The sequence below is a fragment of the Myotis myotis genome, unplaced genomic scaffold (genome assembly GCF_014108235.1).
Source record: "Myotis myotis isolate mMyoMyo1 unplaced genomic scaffold, mMyoMyo1.p scaffold_m19_p_2, whole genome shotgun sequence".
Taxonomy (NCBI): Eukaryota; Metazoa; Chordata; class Mammalia; order Chiroptera; family Vespertilionidae; genus Myotis; species Myotis myotis.
Window position 1 is genome coordinate 164,038,914 of NW_023416324.1, and position 25,381 is coordinate 164,064,294.

A 25,381-nucleotide genomic window follows, 5' to 3' on the forward strand; every position below is an offset into this window, starting at 1 on the left:
TTCATATTTGCTACCACTTATACATAGCTATGTGAAAATCAATCATTTCCTCTGGTAAGACCATGAAAATACCAGCAGCAGATTATCCTATCTAATAAAGAGGGAATATGCTAATTGACTGCCCCGCCCTCAAAAGATGGCGATGCCCACAGCCAATAAGGAGAGAATATGCTAAGTGACTGCCCCGCCCTCAAAAGATGGCGATGCCCACAGTCAATAAGGAGAGAATATGCTAAGTGACTGCCCTATCCTCAAAGATGGCAGTGCCCACAGCCACAAGATGGCCAGCAGGGGAGGGCAGTTGTGGGTGATCAGGTCAGCAGGTGAGGGCAGTTGGGAGTGACCAGGCTGGCAGGGGAGGGCAGTTGGGGAAGACTGGGCCTGCAGGGGAGGGCAGTTAGGGACGACCGGGCCAGCCAGGGAGGGAAGTTGGGGGCGATCAGACGGGCAGGGGAGCAGTTAGGTGTCAACCAGGCTGGCAGGGGAGTGGTTAGGGGGTGATCAGGCTGGCAGGCAGAAGTGGTTAGGGGCAATCAGGCAGGCAGGTAGGCGAGCGGTTGGGAGCCAGCAGTCCTGGATTGTGAGAGGGTACAGGCTGGGCTGAGGGACACCCCCTGCCCCGCCAGTGCACGAATTTTGTGCACCGGGCCTCTAGTTTTATATAATAAAATACAGAACATCACTTGAGATTAGACTATATCATATTTGATAAACATTTTTTAAATTTAATGTGATTTTTCTAAAACATCACAGAAATCTATTGATAACAAAAAGCTTAGAAGAAATAAATTTTACAAATGTATTTTAGGAATACTTCCATATAATGTGAAATTAAGCTTCTTAAATGTTTGTCCACTCAAAACTTAAAATGGTATTTTCTAGTCATACAGAGGTATCAGTTTTCCCAGTTCACTTATAGTGTTAACAAAATTATATATTCTCTTGTCAAAAATTGCGAAACTAAATATATACTGTTTAGGATATATTATATACACAAACATATATGAAAGAAAAAAAGGGAATAAATCCAAAATTTTGTTTAAAATTTAACTCAGAAAAGGAGTTAACTTGGTGGGGCAGTGCAGAAAAGCAGGACACAGGATAGGTTTCACTATATTGGTGATGTTTTATTTTCTTGTTAGATGGTAGACTCATGGTTTAGGGTTCCTATTATGCTTTAAATATTTATGAATTCTATTTCTATAGTAGTAAATGATACTTAATTAAAATTATCCTGCTGAAATCCAATAGTATTTCCAGAGAAAAATAAATTCTAATTTTTCAAAGCCCATGAAAAGATGCTTCAACATTATTAGTAATTAGGAAAATGTGTAAAAATCACAATATGTCCCAACTACTACAATGGCTATAAAATAAAACAAAACATGAAAAACAAGAGTTGGTGAGGATGTGGAAAAACTGAAACCCTAAAATTATTGACGGTGGGGATATAAAATGATGTGGCTTCTGTAGAAAAAAGGTAGTTCCTCATCAATTTAAACACAGAGTTACTATATGATCCAGCAATTCCACTCACAGATATATATCTAAAGCAGCAATTTTCAACATTTTTCATCTCATAGCACACATAAACTAATTACTAAAATTTGGCAGCACACCCAAAAATATATTTTTTGCTGATCTGACCAGAAAAAAAAAGGTATAATTTTGATTCATTCACACTGGACAGCTATTGTTGTGGTGGCTGTTGTCTTTTTTTTTTTTTTTTTTAAATAATGCAAAAATAGGTTTATTTGTACACACACCAATGAAGAAAAGCAGTCTTCTGTCAAATGGAGAAGATCAAGATTCTTAAGGCCCTGATTGATTTTGGGACCTACTACAATGGGAAGACATGCTTTGTTGTCTTCTGATGTTAGGTCTATTCACCCAACACTCAGCAGGCTTTTACGATGGGTCTTCCTCCTCCTGGGCCTGATTTGCTAATCGCTTATGATTTCCTCCCTCTAGAGCAGTGGTTCTCAACCTTCCTAATGCTGCGACCCTTTAATACAATTCCTCATGTTGTGGTGACCCCCAATTTCATTGTTACAAATTGAACATAATTAAAGCACAGTGATTAATCGCAAAAACAATATGTAATTATATATGTGTTTTCCTATGGTCTTAGGCGACCCCTGTGAAAGGGTCGTTCGACCCCTAAAGGGGTCGCGACCCACAGGTTGAGAACCGCTGCTCTAGAGCTTTTATGCCAGGTCTCATAGTTATTTATCTCAGGCCTCTTAAACACTGGAAGGCAAATTTTACTCCCACATTTTCTTAGGTATTTCAGGAATTCCTTTCCATTTTCCCTCTTCACCTCAGCTTGGTCTTCAAAGAATTTGGCAACAAGAGGTTGTACTGAGTCTTCAATGGAATTATAGGGCATAGATAAATAAGCAACACTGATGTGCAGCTTATAAGATGCCACTTTATTAATAGCAACACTACACTCTTCAGAGAGTGGTTGATTGGCTGTCATCTCAGCTTTAGAGAAAACCCGGCGTAAACAGAGCTGTGCTATTGTCATGTTTTTTGACAATTTAAGGGAAAAGCAGTCAGTGCTCCTGATTAAACAGTTAAGTATTGAATGTTTTAAAAATTCTTGTGGCACACTGATTGAAAATCACTTATCTAAAGGAATTGAAAGCAGGGACAGAAACTGATACTCACATGCCATTGTTTATTATAGCATTATTCACAATATCCCAAAGGTGGGAACAACTCAGGTGTCTGTCAACAAATGAATGGATACACAAAATGGGGTATATACACAAAATGGAATATTATTCAGCCATAAAAAGGAATGAAGTTTTGTACATGCTACAGCCAGACACAAAAGGATAAGTATTTTAAGATTCCACTCATATTAACAATCTGGAGTAGACAAATTCACAGAGACAAAGGGTAGAATAGGAGTTACCAGGAGGAGCAAGAAGGATAGGGGAATGGAGAGTTATTTCTTAATGGTTATAGTTTGTCTGAGGTAAGGAAAGTTTTGGAAATAGATAGTGGTGATGGTTGCATAATGTTATGGTTGCACTGAATTGCACATGGCAAATGCTATGATATGCATACATTACCATATTAAAAAAATTAATAATGTGATATACCAAAAATCAGAGTTGTACACTTTAAATGGGTGAACTGTATGTGGATCATATCTGTTAAAAAAAAAACCTTTAAATCAACTGTTGGGATTTCTTTTATTTTATTTAAGACTAGAGGCCGGCCGAAACCGGTTTCGCTCAGTGGATAGAGCGTCAGCCTGCGGACTGAAGGGTCCCAAGTTCGATTCCGGTCGGGAACATGTACCTGGGTTGCGGGCACATCCTTAGTGGGAGATGTGTAGGAGGCAGCTGATAGATGTTTCTCTCTCATTGATGTTTCTAACTATCTCTCTCCCTTCCTCTCTGTAAGAAATCAATAAAATATATTAAAAAAAAAAAAAAAGACTAGAGGCCGGTGCACAAAAATTTGTGTACTTGGGGGGGGGGGGGGGGGGGGGGGGTCCCTCAGCCCAGCCTGTGCCCTCTCACAGTCTGGGACCCCTCGGGAGATAACACCCTGCTGGCTTAGGCCTGCTCCCAGGTGGCAGAGGGCAGGCCCAATCCCTAGGTGCAGCCCCTGGTCGGGCTCAGAGCAGGGCGGATTGGGGAGTAGGGGCGCCGCCCCGTCATGCAGAGCAGGGCAGATCGGGAGGTTGCGATGCCACCCTCAGTCACGCTCAGGGTAGGGCTGATTGGGGGGTTGGGGCACCGCCCCCTGTCACGCTCAAGGCAGGGTCGATGGGGAGGTTGCGACGCCACCCAGTCACGCACAGAGCAGGGCGAATCAGGGGTTTGGGGTGCTGCCCCTGTCACTCACAGAGCAGGGCCCATCAGGGGGGTTGGGGCTCCGTACCCTGTCATGCACAGAGCAGGGCGAATCAGGGGGTTGGGGTACTGCCCCCTGTCACACACAGAGCAGGGCCGATCAGGGGGTTGGGGCACTGCCACTCTCACACTCAGGGCAGGGCCGATGGGGAGGTTATGGCACTACCCCATCACACACAGAGCAGGGCCCGTGGGGGGGGTGGGTTTGGGTGCCGCACCCTGTCACAGAGCAAGGCCAATCAGGGGGTTGGGGAGCTCCCCCCATCAGGCACAGAGCAGGGCTGATCAGGGGGTTGGGGTGCCTTCCCCTGTCACGAACAGAGCAGGGCGGATAGGGAGTTTGTGGCCCCGCCCCCTGTCACACTGATCCCGGTGCCGGGAGGCCTCTCAGCTCTGCTGATCCCAGTGCTGGGAGGCCTCGCAGCTCTGCTGATCCCGGTGCTGGGAGGCATATTACCCTTTTACTATATAGGATAGAGGCCTGCTGCACCGGTGGGGGACGGCTGGTTTGCCCTGAAGGGTGTCCTGGATCAGGGTGGGGGTCCCCACTGGGGTGCCTGGCCAGCCTGGGTGAGGGGATGATGGCTGTTTGCAGCTGGTCACACACCCTTCAGGGTGGGGGTCCCCACTGGGGTGCCTGGCCAGTCTGGGTGAGGGGCTGAGGGCTGTTTTCAGGCTGGTGGGTGACTGAAGCTCCCAACTGCTCCTTTTTTTCTTTTTTTCTTTTATTCTGGACCAGCTTTAGCTCTGAGGCTCCAGCTCTTAGGCCTCGGCTGTTGAAAGGAGGTATCTGGTTTGTTTTGGTTCTATAATCGAAACACTAGATCAACTCCAGCTCTGAGATCCCAGCAGGCTGAAAGCAGGTTTCTGGGGTTTTGTTTAGCTTCTATATTTATAACCATGTTTCAAACTGCAAGCTCAGAGGCCAGCAAGGCAGGTGGGGAACGTTGGTTTCCTCCGTCACTGAAGCAAGCAAGCCTCATGTTAGCTTCAAGCTGCCTGGCTGCCAGCCGCCATCTTGGCTGGTAGTTAATTTGCATATCACCCTGATTAGCCAATGGGAAGGGTAGCGGTCGTATGCTAATTACCATGTTTCTCTTTTATTAGATAGGATTGGTAATGTGAGATAACCTCTGAAAGATTGCTTTAGGATCAAACTGTGGAGAACTGCTGATGGAAAGGTGAAGATTTTATATTTCAATATCTGGGCATAGTAGTGTAATTATCAAAAGGGAGTGATAAAATGCACACCAATTTGGAAAGACATATCTAGTAACCAACCACCTGAATTTTATAGAAAAGTATAGAAATCAGGTACATCCATCATGAGATACTACAAAGTCCAATACAATATTCTAGACAGGAGATATACAAGTGAAAAAGATAGGAAACAGAAATCAAGATGCTAATATAACATATTTTTTAGTTTGAAAAATAAGCAGAGATTAAAGACTAGATAAGCCATTAATTATTTTCCTTTTTACTCCTATAGGCACTATTAGAAAGCAACAAAATGATTATGACAGACTAGAGGCCTGGTGCATGAATTCATGCACAGGTGGGATCTGGCAGGCCTGCCCTAATTGGGGCCGATTGGCCGGGGGGGGGAGGGGCGGGCAGCTGGCCCCGCCCCCTGGTCGAACTCCAAGTTGAGGGGACAATCTGCATATTAGCCTTTTATTACATAGTACTAGAGGACCGGTGCACAAAAATTTGTGTACTCGGGGTGGGGGGGGAAGGGGGGGTCCCTCAGCCCGGCCTGTGCCCTCTCGCAGTCTGGGACCCCTCAGGGGATGACCACCTGCTGGCTTAGGTCCGCTCCCCGAGGGATTGGGCCTAAGATGGTAATCAGACATCCGCCTGGCAGCCCGGCAGCCCTCGGGGGATGCCCACTTGCCAGCGGGGAGCAGGCCTAAGCTGCAGTCGGACATCCTTAGCGCTGCTGAGGAGGCAGGAGAGGCTTCCGCCACCACCGCTGTACCGGCAGCCATCAGCCTGGCTTGTGGCTGAACAGAGCTCCTCCCATGTGAGAGCGCCCTGACCACCAGAGGGCAGCTTCTGCATTGAGCGTCTGCCCCCTGGTGGTCAGTGTGTGTCATAGTGACCAGTCATTCCCAGTCCTTCTGCTGTTAGGGTCAGTTTGCATATTACCCTTTTACTATATAGGATAGAAGCCTGGTGCACGGGTGGGGGCCAGCTGGTTTGCCCTGAAGGGTGTCCCGGATCAGGGTGGGCGTCCCCACCTGGGTGCCTGGCAAGCCTGGATGAGGGGATGATGGCTGTTTGCAGCTGGTCACACCCCCTTCAGGGTGGGGGTCCCCACTGGGGTGCCTGGTCAGTCTGGGTGAGGGGCTGAGGGCCGTTTTCAAGCTGGCGGGTGACTGAAGCTCCGAACCTCTCCTTTTTTTTCTTTTTCTTTTTCTTTTTTTATTCTGGGATTTATTTACCTTCTATGGCTGTCACTGGAGTTGAGAGCTGGCTTTAGCTCTGAGGCTCGGCTCCAGCTCTGAGACCTCGGCTGCTGAAAGCAGGTATCTGAATTTGTTTGGGTTCTATAATTGTAACACTGTTGCGGTTCTGCTCGCTCCAGCTCTGACGGCTGAAAGCAGGTTTCTGGGGTTTATTTACCTTCTATAATTGCAACATTGTTTCTCAGACTGCAGATCAGAGGCCGGCAGCGGCAGGTGGGGAACCTTGGCTTCCTCCTTCACTGGAGCATGCAAGCCTCCTGTTCGCTTCAGCTGCCTTGCTGCCGGCCGCCATCTTGGTTGGCAGTTAATTTGCATATCTTGCTGATTAGCCAATGGGAAGGGTAGTGAAGTTACAGTTAATTACCATGTTTCTCTATTATTAGATAGGATTAGGAGCATAGCCTAAACACTAGTAGCCTTGAAAATTCATATCTTCATCACAAACACTATGCTTTCTGCTGATTTTCATTCCAAACATAATTACTGAGCAGCTTTTAAATTAAGTTCTCAACATTGCTAATTCTTATAGAAGCGGACAAAGACAAACATTCCTATATGACCTTGAAGAGATCACTGCCTAAAGTAAGGAGTCTGACAAGTAAAGAATAATTAGACTTATGAAGGTTCAAAAATAATAATTCTGACAATGCAATAAATAAAAACATAAAATTAGGCATTAATTAGCATATGTTTAATGGTAAGTGCTATGAGATACTTGTACAAAGTATAAAGCAAACTGTACAAAAATGTATTACTATATTAAATGTGAAAAAGATCTAAAATACTTTTTCACTTATTTTTTCCCACCTAGTTGAGAGTTCTTTGGGAATAAAAAGACAGTTAATCTACAAACTTGAGTGCAGTTAGTAATGTTAGTTGAAAGTATATTTTAGGTGTTAGAGAAAATACTACTTGTTGAATTCTGAAAAATAAATGCCATAATGAAAAATGGTAATTGGCGTACGGCGCTACCGTTTTCATTGGCTAATCAGGGCTATATGCAAATTAACTGCCAACTAAGATTGGCAGTTAACTGCCAACAAGATGGCGGTTAATTTGCATATGTAGGCACAATGCAGGGAGGCGAAAGGGAAAGCAGGAAGAAGCCCCCTGCCACTGACAGTGATCGGAAACCCAGGGGGGAGCTAAGAGCTGGGGGGTAGGGCAAAGGCAGCCCTGGGGCCGCCTTTGCCCTGCCCCCCAGCCATGATCGGAGAATCAGGCGCCTTTGCTGCCCTGGCCAGTGATAGCAGGAAGTAGGGGTGGAGCCAGCGATGGGAGCTAGGCACGGTCGAAGCTGGCAGTCCCAGGAGCTATGGGTCCCTTGCCTGGGCCTAAAGCGGAGCCCACGATCGCGGGGCCACTGCAGCTGCGGGTCCCCGCTGCCTGGGCCATATGCCCAGGCCAGAGGCGTTAGGCCTGGGCAGGGGCGGAGCCTGCAACCGCGGGGAGCTGGGGGGGCGGAGCTGGGGATTGGGGGGATATGATGGTCCCCTTGCCCAGGCCTGAAGCCTGGGTCAGAGGCATCAGGCTTGGGCGGGGGATGGAGCAAGCGATCAGAGGGAGATGGGGGTCCCCTGCCCAGGCACGATTCCTGGGCCAGAGGCCTCAGGCCTGGGCGGGGGTCAGAGCCAGTGATCGGGGGGAGATGGGGGTCCCCTGTCCAAGCCTGACACCTCTGGCGGAGGCGTCAGGCCTGGGCAAGGGGCCGATCAAGCGATCGGAGGGTGATGGGGGTCTATGCCTCTGGCCGAGGCATCAGGCCTGGGCAAGGGGCAGAGCCAGCAATCGGAGGGGTCTGGGGGTCCCCTGCCCAGCCAGGCCTGACACCTCTGTCAGAGGCGTCAGGCCTGGGCAAGGGGCCGATCCTGCGATTGGTGGGTGATGGGGGTCAACGCCTGAGGGCTCCCAGTATGTGAGAGGGGGCAGGCTGGGCTGAGGGACACTCCCCCCCCGCCCCCCCCCCCCCAGTGCACGAATTTCGTGCACCGGGCCCCTAGTATGGTATATATTAGATAAAAATATATAAAAAGTTAGTTTTAAATATCCCTAAATATGTTCTTAACTTTTACCATAGCTACTTTCTAATGATAATTTACCAATCATTAAAAAATAGCAATATTAAAAAAAAGAGCAGTGATTTATTTGGAATATAAAATATTTTTACATTTCAGTCTCTTCAATGAATCATACAATGGAAAAGTTAAGGTTTAGGTTCCTCATCTGTCAATAAAAATTTTTAGTCCTGAAAATTATGTCTATCCTACTTGGCTGATTAGAACTCCATCTAATAGCTGGCTTTATGTAAGAAGGATGTATGTTCAGTTCCTTACCGTGTAATTTCATCATCTCCAAGCATTGCTTTAGAAACAGGTGAGTATCTGGCTGGTGATGCTGGTGTCTGGCCCAAGTAGGAAGATGGGCTAACATGGTTATCAATGGGCTGAGAAGCAGCTTCAAAATAAAGAAAGTGAAAAACACTTGAAAAATGAAACAAGCTATTCAGTACCACATTTGTGAATTATCAAATTAAAGATTACTGTATAATTCATATTCACTTATTTCTATAATAGAATTTGTTAGAGAAGATTTATTTATCAGGTAAAAAAAATTAGACAAGGTCAAGTTTCCAGGTAAAAACTAGTTCAAATATTCAGATCAGTAAAGCAAACTTGCAAAAACCAAATGATTAAATAGTATGTTTCTAGTTTAGCATATAACAAGTGTGGAAGCCATCACTCTGTCCTAAAAACAACTAAAAAGCTAAACAAACTGAAAAAAATCAACAACTATTCTTTAATCCTTAAGATAAGGGAGGTCACAGGGCAAACTGCTGTCCCTCAAATTGGAGAGACTGGCAGCAAACGGAGAATCACAACTTAACCAGAACAGAAATGTCTGTGGAAGAACTGCTGGGGTAGAGAAGCCTGAATCATAATTGACAAGTTTTTGGAGGCTAAGGTGGACAACTCTGAAAGTCAGAAACACCAGGTGGACCTTGTCATTCAGGGACCCCACACTTCTGTAAATTTTACCTCCTGGATCTCTACTGGGTCTCACAGTGAATACTGGGGGGAAAAATGCCCTTGTGCTTCTTTGCAGGAGGAAAGGAAAAAGAATCATTTTGTAAGACACAAGCATTCCTGTTCTTCTCAACAGTCTGCCCCTAGGAGGAACGGTTAACTAGACCCTAACCTGCTGAGCTTTTATTGGGAAATAACCAACTCCAGGCCACTCTAACCATCCTATCCCACCTAACTAAGAGAGGAGGTTGGAAATACTGAGAAGCACTGTGAAGTTCACATTCCAGAGGCACAAACTGACTAAAAGACTGAGACATAATCATAGGACTATATATAAAACACCTTCCCTTCCCCAAAACTATATCGCCACATCACTAAAGGCCTATTTACAGCAGCTCCTTTTACCCAGTACATCATGCCTAGTTATCAAGAAAAAAAATTATAAGACATACTAAGAGGCAAAAACACAGTTTGAAGAGAAAGAACAAGCATCAGAACCAGACTCAGACATGAAAGCAATGTTGAAATTATCAGACTAGGAATTTGAAACAATGAAGAGTATACTAATGGCTCTAATAAAGAAGCCGACAGTATGCAAGAACAGATGAGCAATGTAAGTAAAGAGATTGAAATTCTAAGAAAGAAACAAAAAAGAAGTACTGGAGATCAAAAACACTGTAATAGAAATAAATAATGCCTTAGATGGGCTTATTAACAGTTTGAATACAGCTGAGGAAAAAAATCTCTGAGATGGAGGGTATCGCAATAGCAACTTCTAAAACTAAAAACTAAAAAGAAAAAGGACCGATTAAAAACCTAATAAAACCAAAACAAAATATCCAAGAACTGTAGGACTATAAAAGGTGTAACATACACATAATAAAAATACCAAAAGGAGAACGTGAGAAAGGAATAGAAGAACTATTTGAAATAAAAATGATTGAGAATTTACCCAAATTAATGTCAGACACCAAACCACAGATCTAGGAAGCTCTATGCTGTATAAATGCCAAGATAATTACACCTAGGCAAATCCTTTCTAAATTACACAAAATCAAAAAAAAAGGGGAGGGGAAGAAAAATATTCCAACAAGAAACCACAGAAACCCTCCGCCCCCATCTCATTGATAAAGGTGCAAAAATGAGAATTGCATCTGATTTCTCCTCAGAAACCATTCAAGCAAGAGTGTGGAAATATTTAGTGTTAAGAGAAAAAATACTTCCTTACCCTGTAAAATTATCCTGAAAAAGTGAAGAAACACTTTCTTATACAAATATTGAGGGAATCTGTTGCTAGTACACTTGCCATTTCAAATGTGTGAAGACAATCTTCAGAGAGAAGAAAAGCTAGTAGGTCAGAAACTCAGTTATATGTAAAGAAGGAAAAAGCATTGAAGAAGGAATAAAATAAAATAAAAACTTGTTTTTCTTATTACTGATCTGACAGATAATACGGTTCAAAATAATGACAGCAACACTGTATTCAACTATGTTTGTGTGGGTGTGCACATGTGCACTTACATATAAACTAGAGGCCCGGTGCACAAAAATTTGTGCACTCGGGGGGGAGGGGGCGTCCCTCAGCCCGGCCTGTCCCCCCTCTCGCAGACCCCTCGGGAGATAACAACCTGCTGGCTTAGGCCTGCTCCCAGGTGGCAGAGGGCAGGCCCAATCCCTAGGTGCAGCCGCTGGTCGGGCTCAGAGCAGGGCCGACTGGGGAGTGGGGGCACCGCCCCCTGTCATGCACAGAGCAGGGCGGATTGGGAGGTTGCGATGTCACCCTCAGTCACGCTCAGGGTAGGGCCGATTGGGGGGTGGAGAGATACTCCATATTCATAAATAGGAAGACTCAATATTATGAAGATATTAGTTCTTCCCAACTTGATCTATAGATTCAATGCAAACTCAGTCAAAATACCAGCAAATTTTTTGAAGATATTGTCAAAATGATTCTAATGTTTACACAGAGAAGCAAAAGACCCAGAATAGCTGACATAATACTGAACAAGAACTAAGTTGGAGGACTCACACTGAAGACTTCCTATAAAGCTACAGTAATCAAGACTGTGTGGCATTGGCAAAAGAATAGCAAAACAGATCAATGGAACAAAATAGGGAATCCAGAAACAGACCCATATAAATATAGTCAATTGATCTTTGACAAAGGAGCGAAGGCAATACAATGGAGCAAAGATAGTCTTTTTAACAAATGGTGCTTGGAATATCTGGATATCCACGTGCAAATGAATCTAGACATAAACCTTACAAGAATTAACTCAAAATGGATCACAGACCTAACCATAAAAAAATGAAACTATAAAACTCCCTAGAAGATAACATAGAAGAAAATCACGATGACCCTGGGTTTGGCAATGACTTTTAGATACAATACCAAAAGCATGATCCATGAAAGAAAGAACTGACAAGCACTAGACTTCATTAAAATTAAATGTCTATGCTATGTGAAAGACAATATCTAGAGAATTAAAAGATAAGACAAAGACTGGGAGAGAATATTTGCAAAAGAGATACGCGATAAAGGACTGTTAGGCAAAATATACAAAGAACCTTAACAATAAGACAACAAAAAACCACATTTAAAATGTGCCAATATATGTAAAGTTCAGCGTAGGGAATATAGTCAATAATACTGTAAAAACTATGTATGGTGCCAGATGGGTACTAAATTTATTGAGGTGATCACTTTGTAAGGTATATAAAATGCCTAATTACGTGGTACACCTGAAACTAATATTGCATGTCCACTGTAATTGAAAAAAAGTGTCAAAGACCCTTAAGAGACAGCTCCCCAAAGAAGATATACACATGGCAAATAAGCATATGAAAAGACACTCCACATCATATGTCATCAGGGAAATGCTAATTAAAACAATGAGATACTGCCAAATACAGAACACATAACATCAAATGCTAGTGAAGAAATGGAGCAACAGGGATTCTCATACTTTGCTAGTAGGAATGCAAAATCCTATCTTCTTTGAAAGACAGTCTGGCTGTTTCTTTTTTTTAAAAAAAAATCAATTAATTTTTTATTTTTTAATATTTAAAGAAAGAGGATCTTAAATATAATAATGTTACATGCAATAAACCTTAGTATTTCTTGTAATGCTGGCTTGGTGATGATGAACTCTTTTTTTTTTTTTTTTGTCTGGGAAGCTTTTTTTTTGACAGTCTATTTTGAATGATAGCTTTGCTGGATATAGTAATCTTGGGCTCAGATCCTTGCTTTCCATTACCTTGAGTACTTCATGCCATTCCTTTATGGCCTGTAGAGTTTCTGATGAGAAATCAGGTGTCAGCCTTATGGGAACTCCTTTGTAGCTAACAGTTTTCTTTCCTCTTGCTGCCTTTAAGATTCTCTCCGTCTTTAATTTTTGGCATTTTAATTATGATGTGTTTGGGCATGGGTTTGGTTGGGTTCTTCTTTAGGGTTCTCTGTGCTTCCTGAACTTGTGTGATTTTTTTCCTTTACCAGGTTTGGGAAGTTTGCTGCCATTATTTCTTCAAACACCTTCTCTATTCCTTTCTCCCTTTCTGCCTCTTCTGGCACACCTTCTAGTCTAATATTGTTACATTTCACATTGGTCCCCAGGTCCGTTAAGCTGTCCTCCTGTTTTTTAATGGTTCTTTTCTTTTTGGTTCTCTGATTATTTTCAACTCTGTCTTCTAATTCACTGATTCGATCTTCAGCTTCCCCTAATCTGCTGTGGATTCCTTTCAATATGTTCTTTATTTGTGTTATATCATTCTTTATCTCAGACTCTTTTTTCATAGTTACTACATCTTTTTTCATACTGTTGAGCATTTTTGCTGTCATTACTCTGAACTCTGTTTCAGATAAATTTCTTATCCCTGCTTCATTTATCTCTTCTTCTGGAGAATTCTCTAGTTCTTTCATTTGAAGGTTGTTTCTTTGTCTCCTCATTTTGGTTGTCTGTTTGGATTTGTGACTATGTTTTAGATCAGCGGTTCTCAACCTGTGGGTCGCAACCCCTTTGGCGGTCGAACGACCCTTTCACAGGGGTCGCGTAAGACCATCCTGCATATCAGATATTTACATTACGATTCATAACAGTAGCAACATTACAGTTATGAAGTAGCAATGAAAATAATTTTATGGTTGGGTCACAACATGAGGAACTGTATTTAAAGGGCCAGAAGGTTGAGAACCACTGTTTTAGATAGTTCCTCTATACCTCTCAATTTCTAGTGCAGGACAGTGTTCAAGGCTGTTTCTGACTAATTGGATCAAAGACTCAAACCCTCCAGAGACTGCACTGCCTCTGTCTACAGACTGATAGGATTCTGACTTGAATAGCCCCAGGCAACTGTCCTCAGGTGTGGTGAGCGTTTTTTATCAACAGGGTGGGGCAGTTGCTTCTCCCTGAAGGCTAATTGTTACTTTTAATTTCTTAAGTAGCCTCAGGGCAAGGTATTTTCCAACAGGGTGTGTTGACTGTCTTGCCCGAGGCAAGGCAAATGTGTATGTGGAAAAGATGTCCTCTGCTGTGTGAGGGAATGACTCAGCGCAGGAAACTTGGGGTGTCTCCTTCTGAGCTCTATGCCCCAAGTCCCCAGTCCTGGGTTCTGCTCTCACAGATCCAGTCCACTTCATCCTCCCTCTGCCAGAGCACAAGGTGGGTGGCTCCACAGGGAATTTTTGTGCATTGACCCTTTAAGAGTGTGCCCAAACTTTCAGCTGCCACTCCCTGGCAGACAACACCCCGCTGCTTTTCACAGCTGATGTTATGTGGGTATCCTCCTCAGATTTTTTTTTTTTTAATTTTTAAATTACATCTTTATTGTTCAGACTATTACAGTTGTTCCTCTTTTTTCCACCCATAGCTCCCCTCCACCCGGTTCCCCACCCACCCTCCGCCCTCACCCCCTCACCACTGTCCTCATTCATAGGTGCACGATTTTTGTTCAGTCTCTTCCGGCATCCCTCACACCCCTTTCCCCCGAAAGAATAGTCAGTCCACACCCTTTCTATGCCCCTAATTCTATTATAATCACGAGTTTATTCTGATCATCAGATTATTTATTCACTTGATTTTTAGATTCACTCGATGAATGTGTATTTGTTGTTCATAATCTGTATCTTTACCTTTTTCTTCTTCTTCCTCTTCTTAAAAGATACCTTTCAGCGTTTCATATAATACTGTTTTAGTGGTGATGAACCCCTTTAGCTTTTCCTTATCTGTGAAGCTCTTTATCCGACCTTCAATTCTGAATAATAGCTTTGCTAGGTAAAGTAATCTTGGTTGTAGGTTCTTGCTATTCATCACTTTGAATATTTCTTGCCACTCCCTTCTGGCCTGCAAAGTTTCTGTTGAGAAATCAGCTGACAGTCGTATGGGTACTCCCTTGTAGGTAACTGACTTTCTTTCTCTTGCTGCTTTTAAGATTCTCTTTGTCTTTTGCTCTTGGCATTTTAATTATGATGTGTCTTGGTGTGGTCCTCTTTGGATTCCTTTTGTTTGGGGTTCTCTGCACTTCCTGGACTTGTAAGTCTATTTCTTTCACCAGGTAGGGGAAGTTTTCTGTCATTATTTCTTCAAATAGGTTTTCAATATCTTGCTCTCTCTCTTCTTCTGGCACCCCTATAATTCGGGTGTTGGTACGCTTGAAGCTGTCCCAGAGGCTCCTTACACTATCTTCATATTTTTGGATTCTTTTTTCATTTTGCTTTTCCGATTGGGTGTTTTTGTGCTTCTTCCCATTTCAAATCTTTGACTTGATTCTTGCGATTCTTTGGTCTGCTGTTGGGAGTCTGTATAATATTCTTTATTTCAGTCAGTGTATGCTTAATTTCTAGTTGGTCCTTTATCACAACATCGAGGGTCTCACTAGATTTCTTGAGGGTCTCACTAAATTTATCGGCGGTTTCTAGAAAACTCTTGAAAAACCTTAAAAGTGTGGTTTTGAACTCTATATCCAGTAGTTTATTTTCCTCCATTTCTGTCATTTGTGACTTGTTTCTTTGTCTCCGCGTTTTTATTATTTCAGTCAGTGTATGCTTAATTTCTAGTTGGTCCTTTATCACAACATCGAGGGTCTCACTAAATTTATTGGCGGTTTCTAGAAAATTCTTGAAAAACCTTAAAAGTGTGGTTTTGAACTCTATATCCAGTAGTTTATTTTCCTCCATTTCTGTCATTTGTGACTTGTTTCTTTGTCTCCGCGTTTTTATTATTTCAGTCAGTGTATGCTTAATTTCTAGTTGGTCCTTTATCACAACATCGAGGGTCTCACTAAATTTATTGGCGGTTTCTAGAAAATTCTTGAAAAACCTTAAAAGTGTGGTTTTGAACTCTATATCCAGTAGTTTGCTTTCCTCCATTTCTGTCATTTGTGACTTGTTTCTTTGTCTCCGCGTTTTTTATGCTTCGCTGTGTCGATAAAGTGGCTTTCTGTGCTAAGTGTCCTATAGGGCCCAGTGGCTCAGCCTCCCCAATTACCTGAGGTACACACTCTTGGTGCACCCCCTTGTGGGCTTTGTGCACAGTCTTGTTGTAGTTAAGCCTTAATTGTTGTAGGTAATACTGGGAGGAATTGACCTCCAGGCCAAATGGCTGTGAGAAACAGCTGTGTCTATGGTTGGAGAACTTCTGTGCTGAAGACACCCTTCTGAGGCAAGACTTGCTTTAGTGGGGCTTTGGTGCTCACTGAGTCTGCCCTCTGAGTGTGTCCCTTATGGCTCTGAGGAGTTGTAATTGGTTGGTCCCACTCTGACCACTGGGTACACTGGCTCTTGGATCTAAGGAGGTGCTAATCTAGCCTCTGCCTGAGGCTACCCAGAAGAAGCCAGCTGTAAAGCAATGCAAGTTGCCCTGGGGCCTTGGGCCAGCTGCAGTTTGTTAAGTAATTTTCAGATTACAAAGGGCCAGGCCTTTCATATGCAAAAGCCTCTGTGCATGTCTTGGGCAGGGCCCCAGGGGATCAACAGGGTGGGGGGAGCGAGCAGTATGGCTGCTCTCAGTACTGCCCTTAGAAGCCCCGGCAATCGCTGCGAGCGTCTCTGAAAGCTGCCCTCGAGTTCCGACCAATGCCAGACAGTCCTGTTTCTCCCGTATGTATGAGTCTGGGTCCCCAGAGACTCACCCGGAACTGGAGCTCAGAGTTTGAGACTCCCTCCCGATTGAAAAAGACAATCGTGTCCTCGGCCGCCAGCCCTCTCTGCATGTACCTCCGCACCTTTGTATTTTACCTCCGCACCGCACCTCCTCTGAGTCTCGGTATGCTTTTCTCTTTCCTTCTAGTTGTAGAATTTCCACTCAGCCAGCCTTCCTGTGGTTCTGGATGATGCCTGTTCCGTCTTTTAGTTGTATTTTTGAAGTGGTTGTGCAAGACAGCAATCTCCAGTGTTTATCTATGCTGCCATCTTGGTTTCTCCCCTTCCTCAGATTTGGTTCTCTCCTGGAGAGCCCAGCTTTTGGATTAAATCCCAGAGTTCACAGTGGTACCCTTCCACAGCTGAGATAGCTCTCCAGGACTTCAGTTCCTGTCTGTGGGTGCCCGGCCAGCCCTTTTGCGCCACTGCCCCTCCTACCAATCTCTACATGGTCTCCACCTTCGGTCCTTGGGTATCAGGATTCTCTCCTGTGAGTTTTCTGTTGATTATTCAGGAAGCCTTTCCATATTTGTTGTAATTCCAGCTTGTTTGTGGGAGCATGTCCACACAGCAGCTACCTACTCTGCTGCCGTTTTTAATCTCTTTGGCTGTTTCTTATAAAACTAAACATATTCTTAGCATTTGAACCAGCAATTGCAGTCATGGGTATTTACTCCAAAGGAGTTGAAAACTTATGTCTAAAGAAAAACCTGTCCATGGATGTTTATAGCAGCTTTATTCATAACTGACTAAACTTAGAAGAAACCAAATGTTCTTCCGTAAGTGAATGAATAAATAAAATGCAGTACATCTAGACAAAGAGTTATTCAGCACTAAAAAGAAAGAGGCTATCCAGCCATGAAAAGATATGACAGAAACTTAAATGCATATTACTACATGCAAAAAAAACCAGTCTCAAAGGCTATATCTATAAGATTCCAACCATGTGATATGGTTGGAAAAGGCAAAACTATGGAGGCTAGGTTTTTAGGGTAATGAAAATACTCTGTATGACATTATAATGGTAGATATGTCATGCATTTGTCCAAACCTACAGAATGTACACCACCAAAAGTGAACCCTAATGCAAACTATGGGCTTTAGATAATGATGTGGTAATGTAGGGTCATCAATTGGAATGGATGTATCACTCTGGTGGGTGATGTTGATAATAGGGCAGGCTATGTGTGTATGGAAGTAGGTGGTATATGGAAATTCTGTACCTTCTGTTTATTTTTACTGTGAACCTAAAATTGCTCGAAGATGTATCGAAAAATGTCTATGCCCGGACACTAGCTCAGATCTGTCAATCCAATTTAAAATTATCCTTTTAAATGTACCTATAAAGCAAAAGCACCATAGAAGTAAACAACAGCCCTGGCTGTTGTGGCTTAGTTGGTTGAACTTTATCCCATGCACCAAAGGTCACTAGTTAGATTCCAGGTCAGGGAACAGCCTGGGTTGCAGGCTCCACCCCCAACTGGAGGCATGTAGGAGGCAGTTGATCAATGTTTCTCTCTCACATTGATACTTCTCTCTCTAAAATCGATAAAACAGTTTAAATAAAAAGCGAAAATTAAAAACTAACCAAAAGTAACTATTGGTTTATTTAAATAATAGTAATAAATATTATATATAGGTTGTAATTCTAGCAAGAGCTAAGAACAGAAAATTAAAAATTAATTTATGGAATTAAAAATTAGCCCTAACCGGTTTGGCTCAGTGGATAGAGTGGTGGCCCACGGACTCAAGGGTCCCAGGTTCGATTCCGGTCAAGGGCACGTACCTTGGTTGCGGGCACATCCCTAGTAGGGAGTGTGTAGGAGGCAGCTGATTGATGTTTCTCTCTCATCGATGTTTCTAACTCTCTATCTCTCTCCCTTCCTCTCTGTAAAAAATGAATAAAAATATATTTAAAAATATTAATAGAGAAATGACAGCCCCCCAAAAGGATCAGATAACACAATGCTATTTCCAAAACCAAAATCATAGGTTAAGAGATTCCTGAAGAATTATAAAACAAGAAAGCCTAATTTCTTGTCCTTAGATATCACGATTAATTCCCAAACACTCCAAGTTTGGGACAGAAGCAAGTAGAACTTGAAGTAAAAGTGGTACGAGATATATGGCCAAATCAAAAGTTTCACAGGTCTTCTAGTGGAAGAGAATGTAAATTAAAAATGAGAAGACAAGAACATTACAGAGAAACCAAGATGGCGCCATAGGTGAACAGCAGAAATTGCTGCCTCGAACAACTACTTCAAAAATACAACTAAAAGACAAAATGGATATCATCCAGAACCACAGGAAGGCTGGCTGAATGGAAATTCTACAACTAGAAGGAAAGAGAAAAGCACACTGAGACTCAGAGGAGATGTGGAAGTAAAGTACAGAGGTACAGAGGCGCACGTGAAAATGGCTGGCAACTGAGGACGCAGTTGTCTTTTTCAATCAGGAGGGGTCTCAAGTTCCCAAGTGCTCTGAACTCCAGTTCCAGGCGAGGCTCTGGGGACCCAGACTCATATGGGGAGAAACTGGACTGTCTGGCATCGGTCGGAACTCCAGGGCGGCTTTCTCTCAGAGGTGCTTGCAGTGATTACCAGGACACTGAGACACCGGGCCTCTTAGGGTAAGACTGAGGATCAGCCATAGCTGTTTGCTCCACCCTGTTGATCACCTGAGACCCACCCCACTCAAGCTGTGCGCAGAGGCTCTTGCATATGAAAGGCCTGGCCCTTTGCAATATGAAAATTACCTAACAAACTGCAGCTGGGTCAGAGAGACCCAGAACTTCCAAAAGAAGGCCCAAGGCTCCACAGCTGCTTGCATTGCTTCACAGCTGGGCCTCATCTAGGCACATCCAAATCCCAAACAAAGAAGAGGAATCTGTAGATTTCTCCATAGCTCCTGTTGGGTAGCCTCAGGTGGAGGCTAAATTAGCACCTCCTTAGAGATCCAAGAGCCAGTGTACCCAGTGGTCAGAGTGGGACCATCCAGATTACATCTCCTCAGATCCATAAGGGACACACTCAGGGGTAGACTCAATGAGCACCAAAGTCCCACTGAAGCAAGTCTTGCCTCAGAAGGGTGCCTCCAGCAGAGAAGTTCTCCCACCATAGACACAGCCGATTCTCATAGCCAATTGGCCTGGAAGTCAATTCCTCCTAGTGATACCTACAACAATCAAGGCTTAACTACAACAAGACTGTGCACAAAGCCCATAAAGGGGTGCACCAAGAGTGTCCACCTCAGGTAATTGGGGAGGCCGAGCCACTAGGCCCTATAGGACACTTAGCACAGAAAGCCACTCTATCAACACAGGGAAGCATAAAAAATGAGGAGACAAAGAAACAGGTCACAAATGACAGAAATGGAGGAAAGCAAACTACTGGATATAGAGTTCAAAATCACACTTATAAGGTTTTTCAAGAATTTTCTAGAAACCGCCGATAAATTTAGTGAGACCCTCAAGAAATCTAGTGAGACCCTCGAGGATATGAAAAAGGACCAACTAGAAATTAAGCATACACTGACTGAAATAAAGAATATTTTACAGAGTTCCAACAGCAGAGTAGAGGATCGCAAGAATCAAGTCAAAGATTTGAAATACGAAGAAGCAAAAAACACCCAACCGGAAAAACAAAAAGAAAAAAGAATCCAAAAATATGAAGATAGTGTAAGGAGCCTCTGGGACAGCTTCAAGCGTACCAACACCCGAATTATAGGGGTGCCAGAAGAAGAGAGAGAGCAAGATATTGAAAACCTATTTGAAGAAATAATGACAGAAAACTTCCCCTACCTGGTGAAAGAAATAGACTTACAAGTCCAGGAAGTCCAGAGAACCCCAAACAAAAGGAATCCAAAGAGGACCACACCAAGACACATCATAATTAAAATGCCAAGAGCAAAAGACAAAGAGAATCTTAAAAGCAGCAAGAGAAAGAAAGTCAGTAACCTACAAGGGAGTACCCATACGACTGTCAGCAGATTTCTCAACAGAAACTTTGCAGGCCAGAAGGGAGTGGCAAGAAATATTCAAAGTGATGAATAGCAAGAACCTACAACCAAGATTACTTTACCCAGCAAAGCTATCATTCAGAATTGAAGGTCGAAAAAAGAGCTTCACAGATAAGAAAAAGCTAAAGGAGTTCATCACCACCAAACCAGTATTATATGAAAAGCTGAAAGGTATCCTTTAAGAAGAGGAAGAAGAAGAAAAAGATACTAATTATGAACAACAAATACACATCTATCAACAAGTGAATCTAAAAATCATGTGAATAAATAATCTGATGAACAGGATAAACTCATGAATATAATAGAATCAGGGGGCACAGAAAGGGAATGGACTGACTATTCTTAGGGGGGCAAGGGGTGTGGGGGGTGCGGGAAGAGACTGGACAAAAATAGTACACCTATGGATGAGGACAGTGGGGAGGAGTGTAAGGGCAGATGGTGAGGTGGGAACCGGGTGGAGGGGAAAAAAGAGGAACAACTGTAATAATCTGAACAATAAAGATTTAATTAAAAAAAATAAAAATGAGAAGACATATACTGGAATTTGCATGAGCATTTTAATGTCAGCAGAGAAACTATGCTCTCTGTCAGATCAATAAACCTTCCCCCCCCCCCGAAACAAACCCATTTTTATGCCTGGGTACCATATTTTGGGTATTATACATATTTTGATTACAATCACAACAGTGTGGCCCCATCTGAGATTTATGGTCATAACTTTAACTACGATTTTGTGCTTTTCTCCAGTCATGTTCTGCTTTTTAGGAAGCAGGAATGAAGGAAGATAGCAGAATGAACCAGAATTAGGATTCTGCCAATGAAATAGGGGGTAAGAGAGACATGTGCAAAGAAGTGAATATCATGACAAATTATGGAAGCTAAGCTTGAAAAATGGAGATACAAGGGGGCAACGCCAAGTGATAGCATCAAATGATTAAAGGTCAAAATGAGGACGAATTTTAGGATAGGAGTAAATGAAATAAAAAGTGTAGTAAGAAAATGGGATGACTTTAATCAAGACTGTAGAGGCAGTGAAGGTATTGATGATCAGATCTAAATTATTATCTTTGAAGCAAGTATCTGAGCTGGAGTGGAGAGCAGGATAATTAAAAAGAAAAAGAACAGGAAACAAAGTCTCCAGGCTGTTGAATGAATTATCGGTGTGGATTCTGAATGGACATCACTAAGAATGACAACATGAACAGTAGTAGCAAAAAGAACAATGGGCCTGACACTAAAATCTTCAGTGACTAAAGCAGGATTAATGAAGAGGACACTAGACAACTAACATAAGGGACAGGAAACAAATTGAATAATCTGATGGCAACGGCTTTAGGAGAGCTAATAGGTAAAAATCATTTATGTAAAAAAGTATTTAAACACAAATATTTAAGAAAAACACAAATTATTTATAGACTGCATATGTTATATGAACATGAATTGAAAGTATACAACAAAATCCAGAATTGTAGTTTCCTAAGAAGAGAAGGGAATGGAAACAGAACATTATGATAAAGTTAAACTAGGAAGGTAAACTTCAATATTTTTACAATGTTCTATTACAACGATTTTCAAACTGGTGTGCTACAAGAATTTTTAAAACATGCAATACCTGACTATGTAGTCAAGGGTATTGACCTCTTTTCCCTTAGATTATCAAATAAAAAAATGACAAAAGCCAACATAACAATAGCTGTTCGGTGTGAATGCTCTGTCTTGAACTGTAAATATATAAGATCATATAAAGAGTTACATCTTATTGGTCACATAGCATAATAAGGCTGCATCTGATTGTTAATTGTTGGTATGAGAAATCCTTATATACAAGTACTAGAGGCCCGGTGCACGAATTTGTGCATGGCCCACCCCAATGGGGGCCAGGCCAGCAGGGGTGAGGGGACATGGAAGGTTGGCCACCAGCCCCAATTCCAATCAGGGCCGACTGGGGGCAGGGCTGGCCAAGGGGAAGGGCTATGGATGGTTGGGAGGGCCGATCGGGGCTCCCATTGGGACAGTTGGCTGCTGCAGATAGCGACCGATCGTTTGGGTTGTTCTGGTTGTTCCACTGTTCCAGTCACTTGGTTTTTATATACTATAGATAAGCACCTGATTTTTAAAAAGTCACTTTGAAGCAAAAAAGGATAGGTAATTACTATTATTATTTTTTTTGTAAATCCATAAAAATTATACCTATTTCTTTGGTCAGATCAGCAAAACATATATCTTTCTTAGTAATTAGTTTGTGTGCACCATGAGATGAAAAAGGTTGAAAATCATTGTTCTATTAGTTCAATAACAGATGCCTCTAGGGAAAACAACAAAACATTATTTAATTACTATTCTTTCGAACTAGCTCTTCCACTTTTAAAATGTCATATTATAAATAAAAAGGACTAATTCAATAAAAAATAATATTTTTCAGTTCAATTTATTTGTAAGAAGCAGCCTGGCTATTTGTATATTTGACCATAAACAGGACACCAATTCTCAACTTGTGGACCAATTGTTACAAATGTGCACATAAGTGTCCCTTTCCTGGTCCCCACCCCATGAGTTTGTTCTCTGCTTCTAGGGGTCTGGTTCTATTTCACTTCATTTATTCATTTGTTTTTCTTAAGATTCTACAATAAGTGAAATCATGTTATTTGCCAGACTTCTTTCACTTAGCACAATACCTTCTAGGTCTATCCATGTTATTGTAAATGGCAAGATATCATTCTTTTTATTGCTGAGTAATACACGTAGTTGTCTTGAACAGATAAAGCAGCATAATAAATAAGATTGATACTCAAATTGGTGATTTGCTTGTTATTGAATTTGCAAGCACAAATAAAAATACATTAAGTCCTTATAGATTTGTGCTAAAAATCAACTGTATGTAAGAATTTTAAACAAGTAGCAAAGTTTTTTACTGACACAAATGAAATATAAGACATTATTCTTGTCCATTAAAGAGACTGAATACTATTAGTGAAATACTATTAGTTATACTTGAGTAAATAAGAACTCAGTGAGCAGATAATAAAGATGTACCACTGGAGGACAGTAGATACATTTCAAAATATAATTTGTATTTTTAAGAAATATATATTTTTATTAATTTCCGAAAGTAAGGGAGAGAGAGACAGATAGAAACATCAATGATGAGAATCATTGATTGGTTGCCAAGTCTTGCATGCCCCCTACTGGGACTGAGCCTGCAACGCAGGCATGTGCCCTTGACTGGAATCGAACCCGGACCCTTCAGTCCGCAGGCCGACACTCTACCCACTGAGCCAAACCAACTAAAGCTATAATTTGTATTTAACTTACAATAATTACTGGTGATAATGAATTTTGCCAAATTTAAAATTGGAAATATTGCCACTTGAAAAATTCACAAATATCTCTACAACTTAAAAAAGAAAAACCTGGAAAAGGATATTAAAAGGAATACATTAAAGATCTTTACTACACATGGTGCTTCTAAAATGAACTCAATGCACCAAACAAAACTTTCATTTTGTAACCAACACTAATACATTAAAATAGATTTAAATCTCATCTCAGCTTGTACATTAAAAAAACTGACAATAAAATAGGAAACATAACATAAATAAGTACTTTCATAACAATTCAATTCCAGGCAACACAACTGTATTGTACACAAATATAGTTAGGCAATACAGTAGGAGCTTGACGTATAGAAATAATGTCTGTGTGCACATAGTTGAGACTATAGAAAAGCCCAAGTATTTGAAATACTGTATTTTAATTAGTGTTTCTCAATGTGTGGCCATGAATCAGCAGCACTAGAATCATTAGAATTACCATGCTTGTTAAAAGAATCAATTGCTTGTTTAAATAAATTTCTGTACTCCCAAACTATTAAAACAAAACAAGAATCTACATTATTTGCAAATAACCTTTGGCAACTGCTATTTACATAAAAGTTTGAGAATCAATGCTTTAAATGTTAATAACTGCTGCTATAAAACACTAAAGGTGAAAAGCCCCACCCTCATTATGAAGATTCTGACTTAAAATTGATTTTTAAAAACTATTAGGTTAAAATGCTTAGTAGTTCCTTTAAAAATATTTGTATAAAGTCTTAACTTTATATTGTAAACTTTTTATAAAAATACACATAACATCTAAGGATATAGGGGAACCAAGACGGCGGCATAGGTCAATGCTGGTACTTGCCACCTCCAACAATCACAACAAAATTACAACTAAAATACATCATTCAGAACCACCTGAAATCTGGCTGAATGGAAGCCCTACAAGTAGAGAAGTAAAGAAGAAAGCACACTGAGACTGGTAGGAGGGGAAAAGGCATGGAAAAGGCTGGTACGATGCCCATGTGTAGCGTGTTTTTAATTGGGAAGGATATTGTGGCTATGAAGGCGTCCTGTGAGGAGAAAGAGGTCCCAGTGCACCTGGTGGACAGCTTCAGACCATAGAAGATTATAACTCTACACATCCACAAGAGACACACTCAAGGGGAAGACTCAGTGGGCACCAAAGCACACTGAAGAAAGTCCTGTGGAGTGTCTCCTGCACAGCAGCTCTTCCACTGTAGTCATAGCTGGTCCTCACAGCCAATTGGCCTGGAGGTCAATTCATCCTGCTGATGCCAACAGCAATCAAGGCTCAACTACAACAAAACTGTCCACACAGCCCACACAGGGGTGCACCTAGAGGGCCCAGCTCAGGTGACTGGGGAGGCTGAGTCACTCAACCCAAGAGGACAACTACTACACAAGGCCACTCTACCAATTCCAGGAGACAGCTCTACAGAATACACAGCTCTACAGAATACATAGAAACAAACACCAGGAAGCAGCCAAAATGTGGAGACAAAGAAACAGGTCACAA

At 42.0% G+C, this 25,381-nt stretch overlaps 1 protein-coding gene across 22 annotated transcripts in view; it reads right to left on the reverse strand.

The window, feature by feature from the left end:
* Positions 1-25,381, reverse strand: part of DLG1 (discs large MAGUK scaffold protein 1) — a 291,832-nt gene that overhangs the window by 86,807 nt on the left and 179,644 nt on the right. For all 22 annotated transcript variants that reach the window (XM_036351776.1, XM_036351782.1, XM_036351770.1 and 19 more), the window contains one exon: positions 8,680-8,800. In XM_036351776.1, the coding sequence (XP_036207669.1) occupies positions 8,680-8,800 (121 nt within the window). The remainder of the gene's footprint in view (positions 1-8,679; positions 8,801-25,381) is intronic.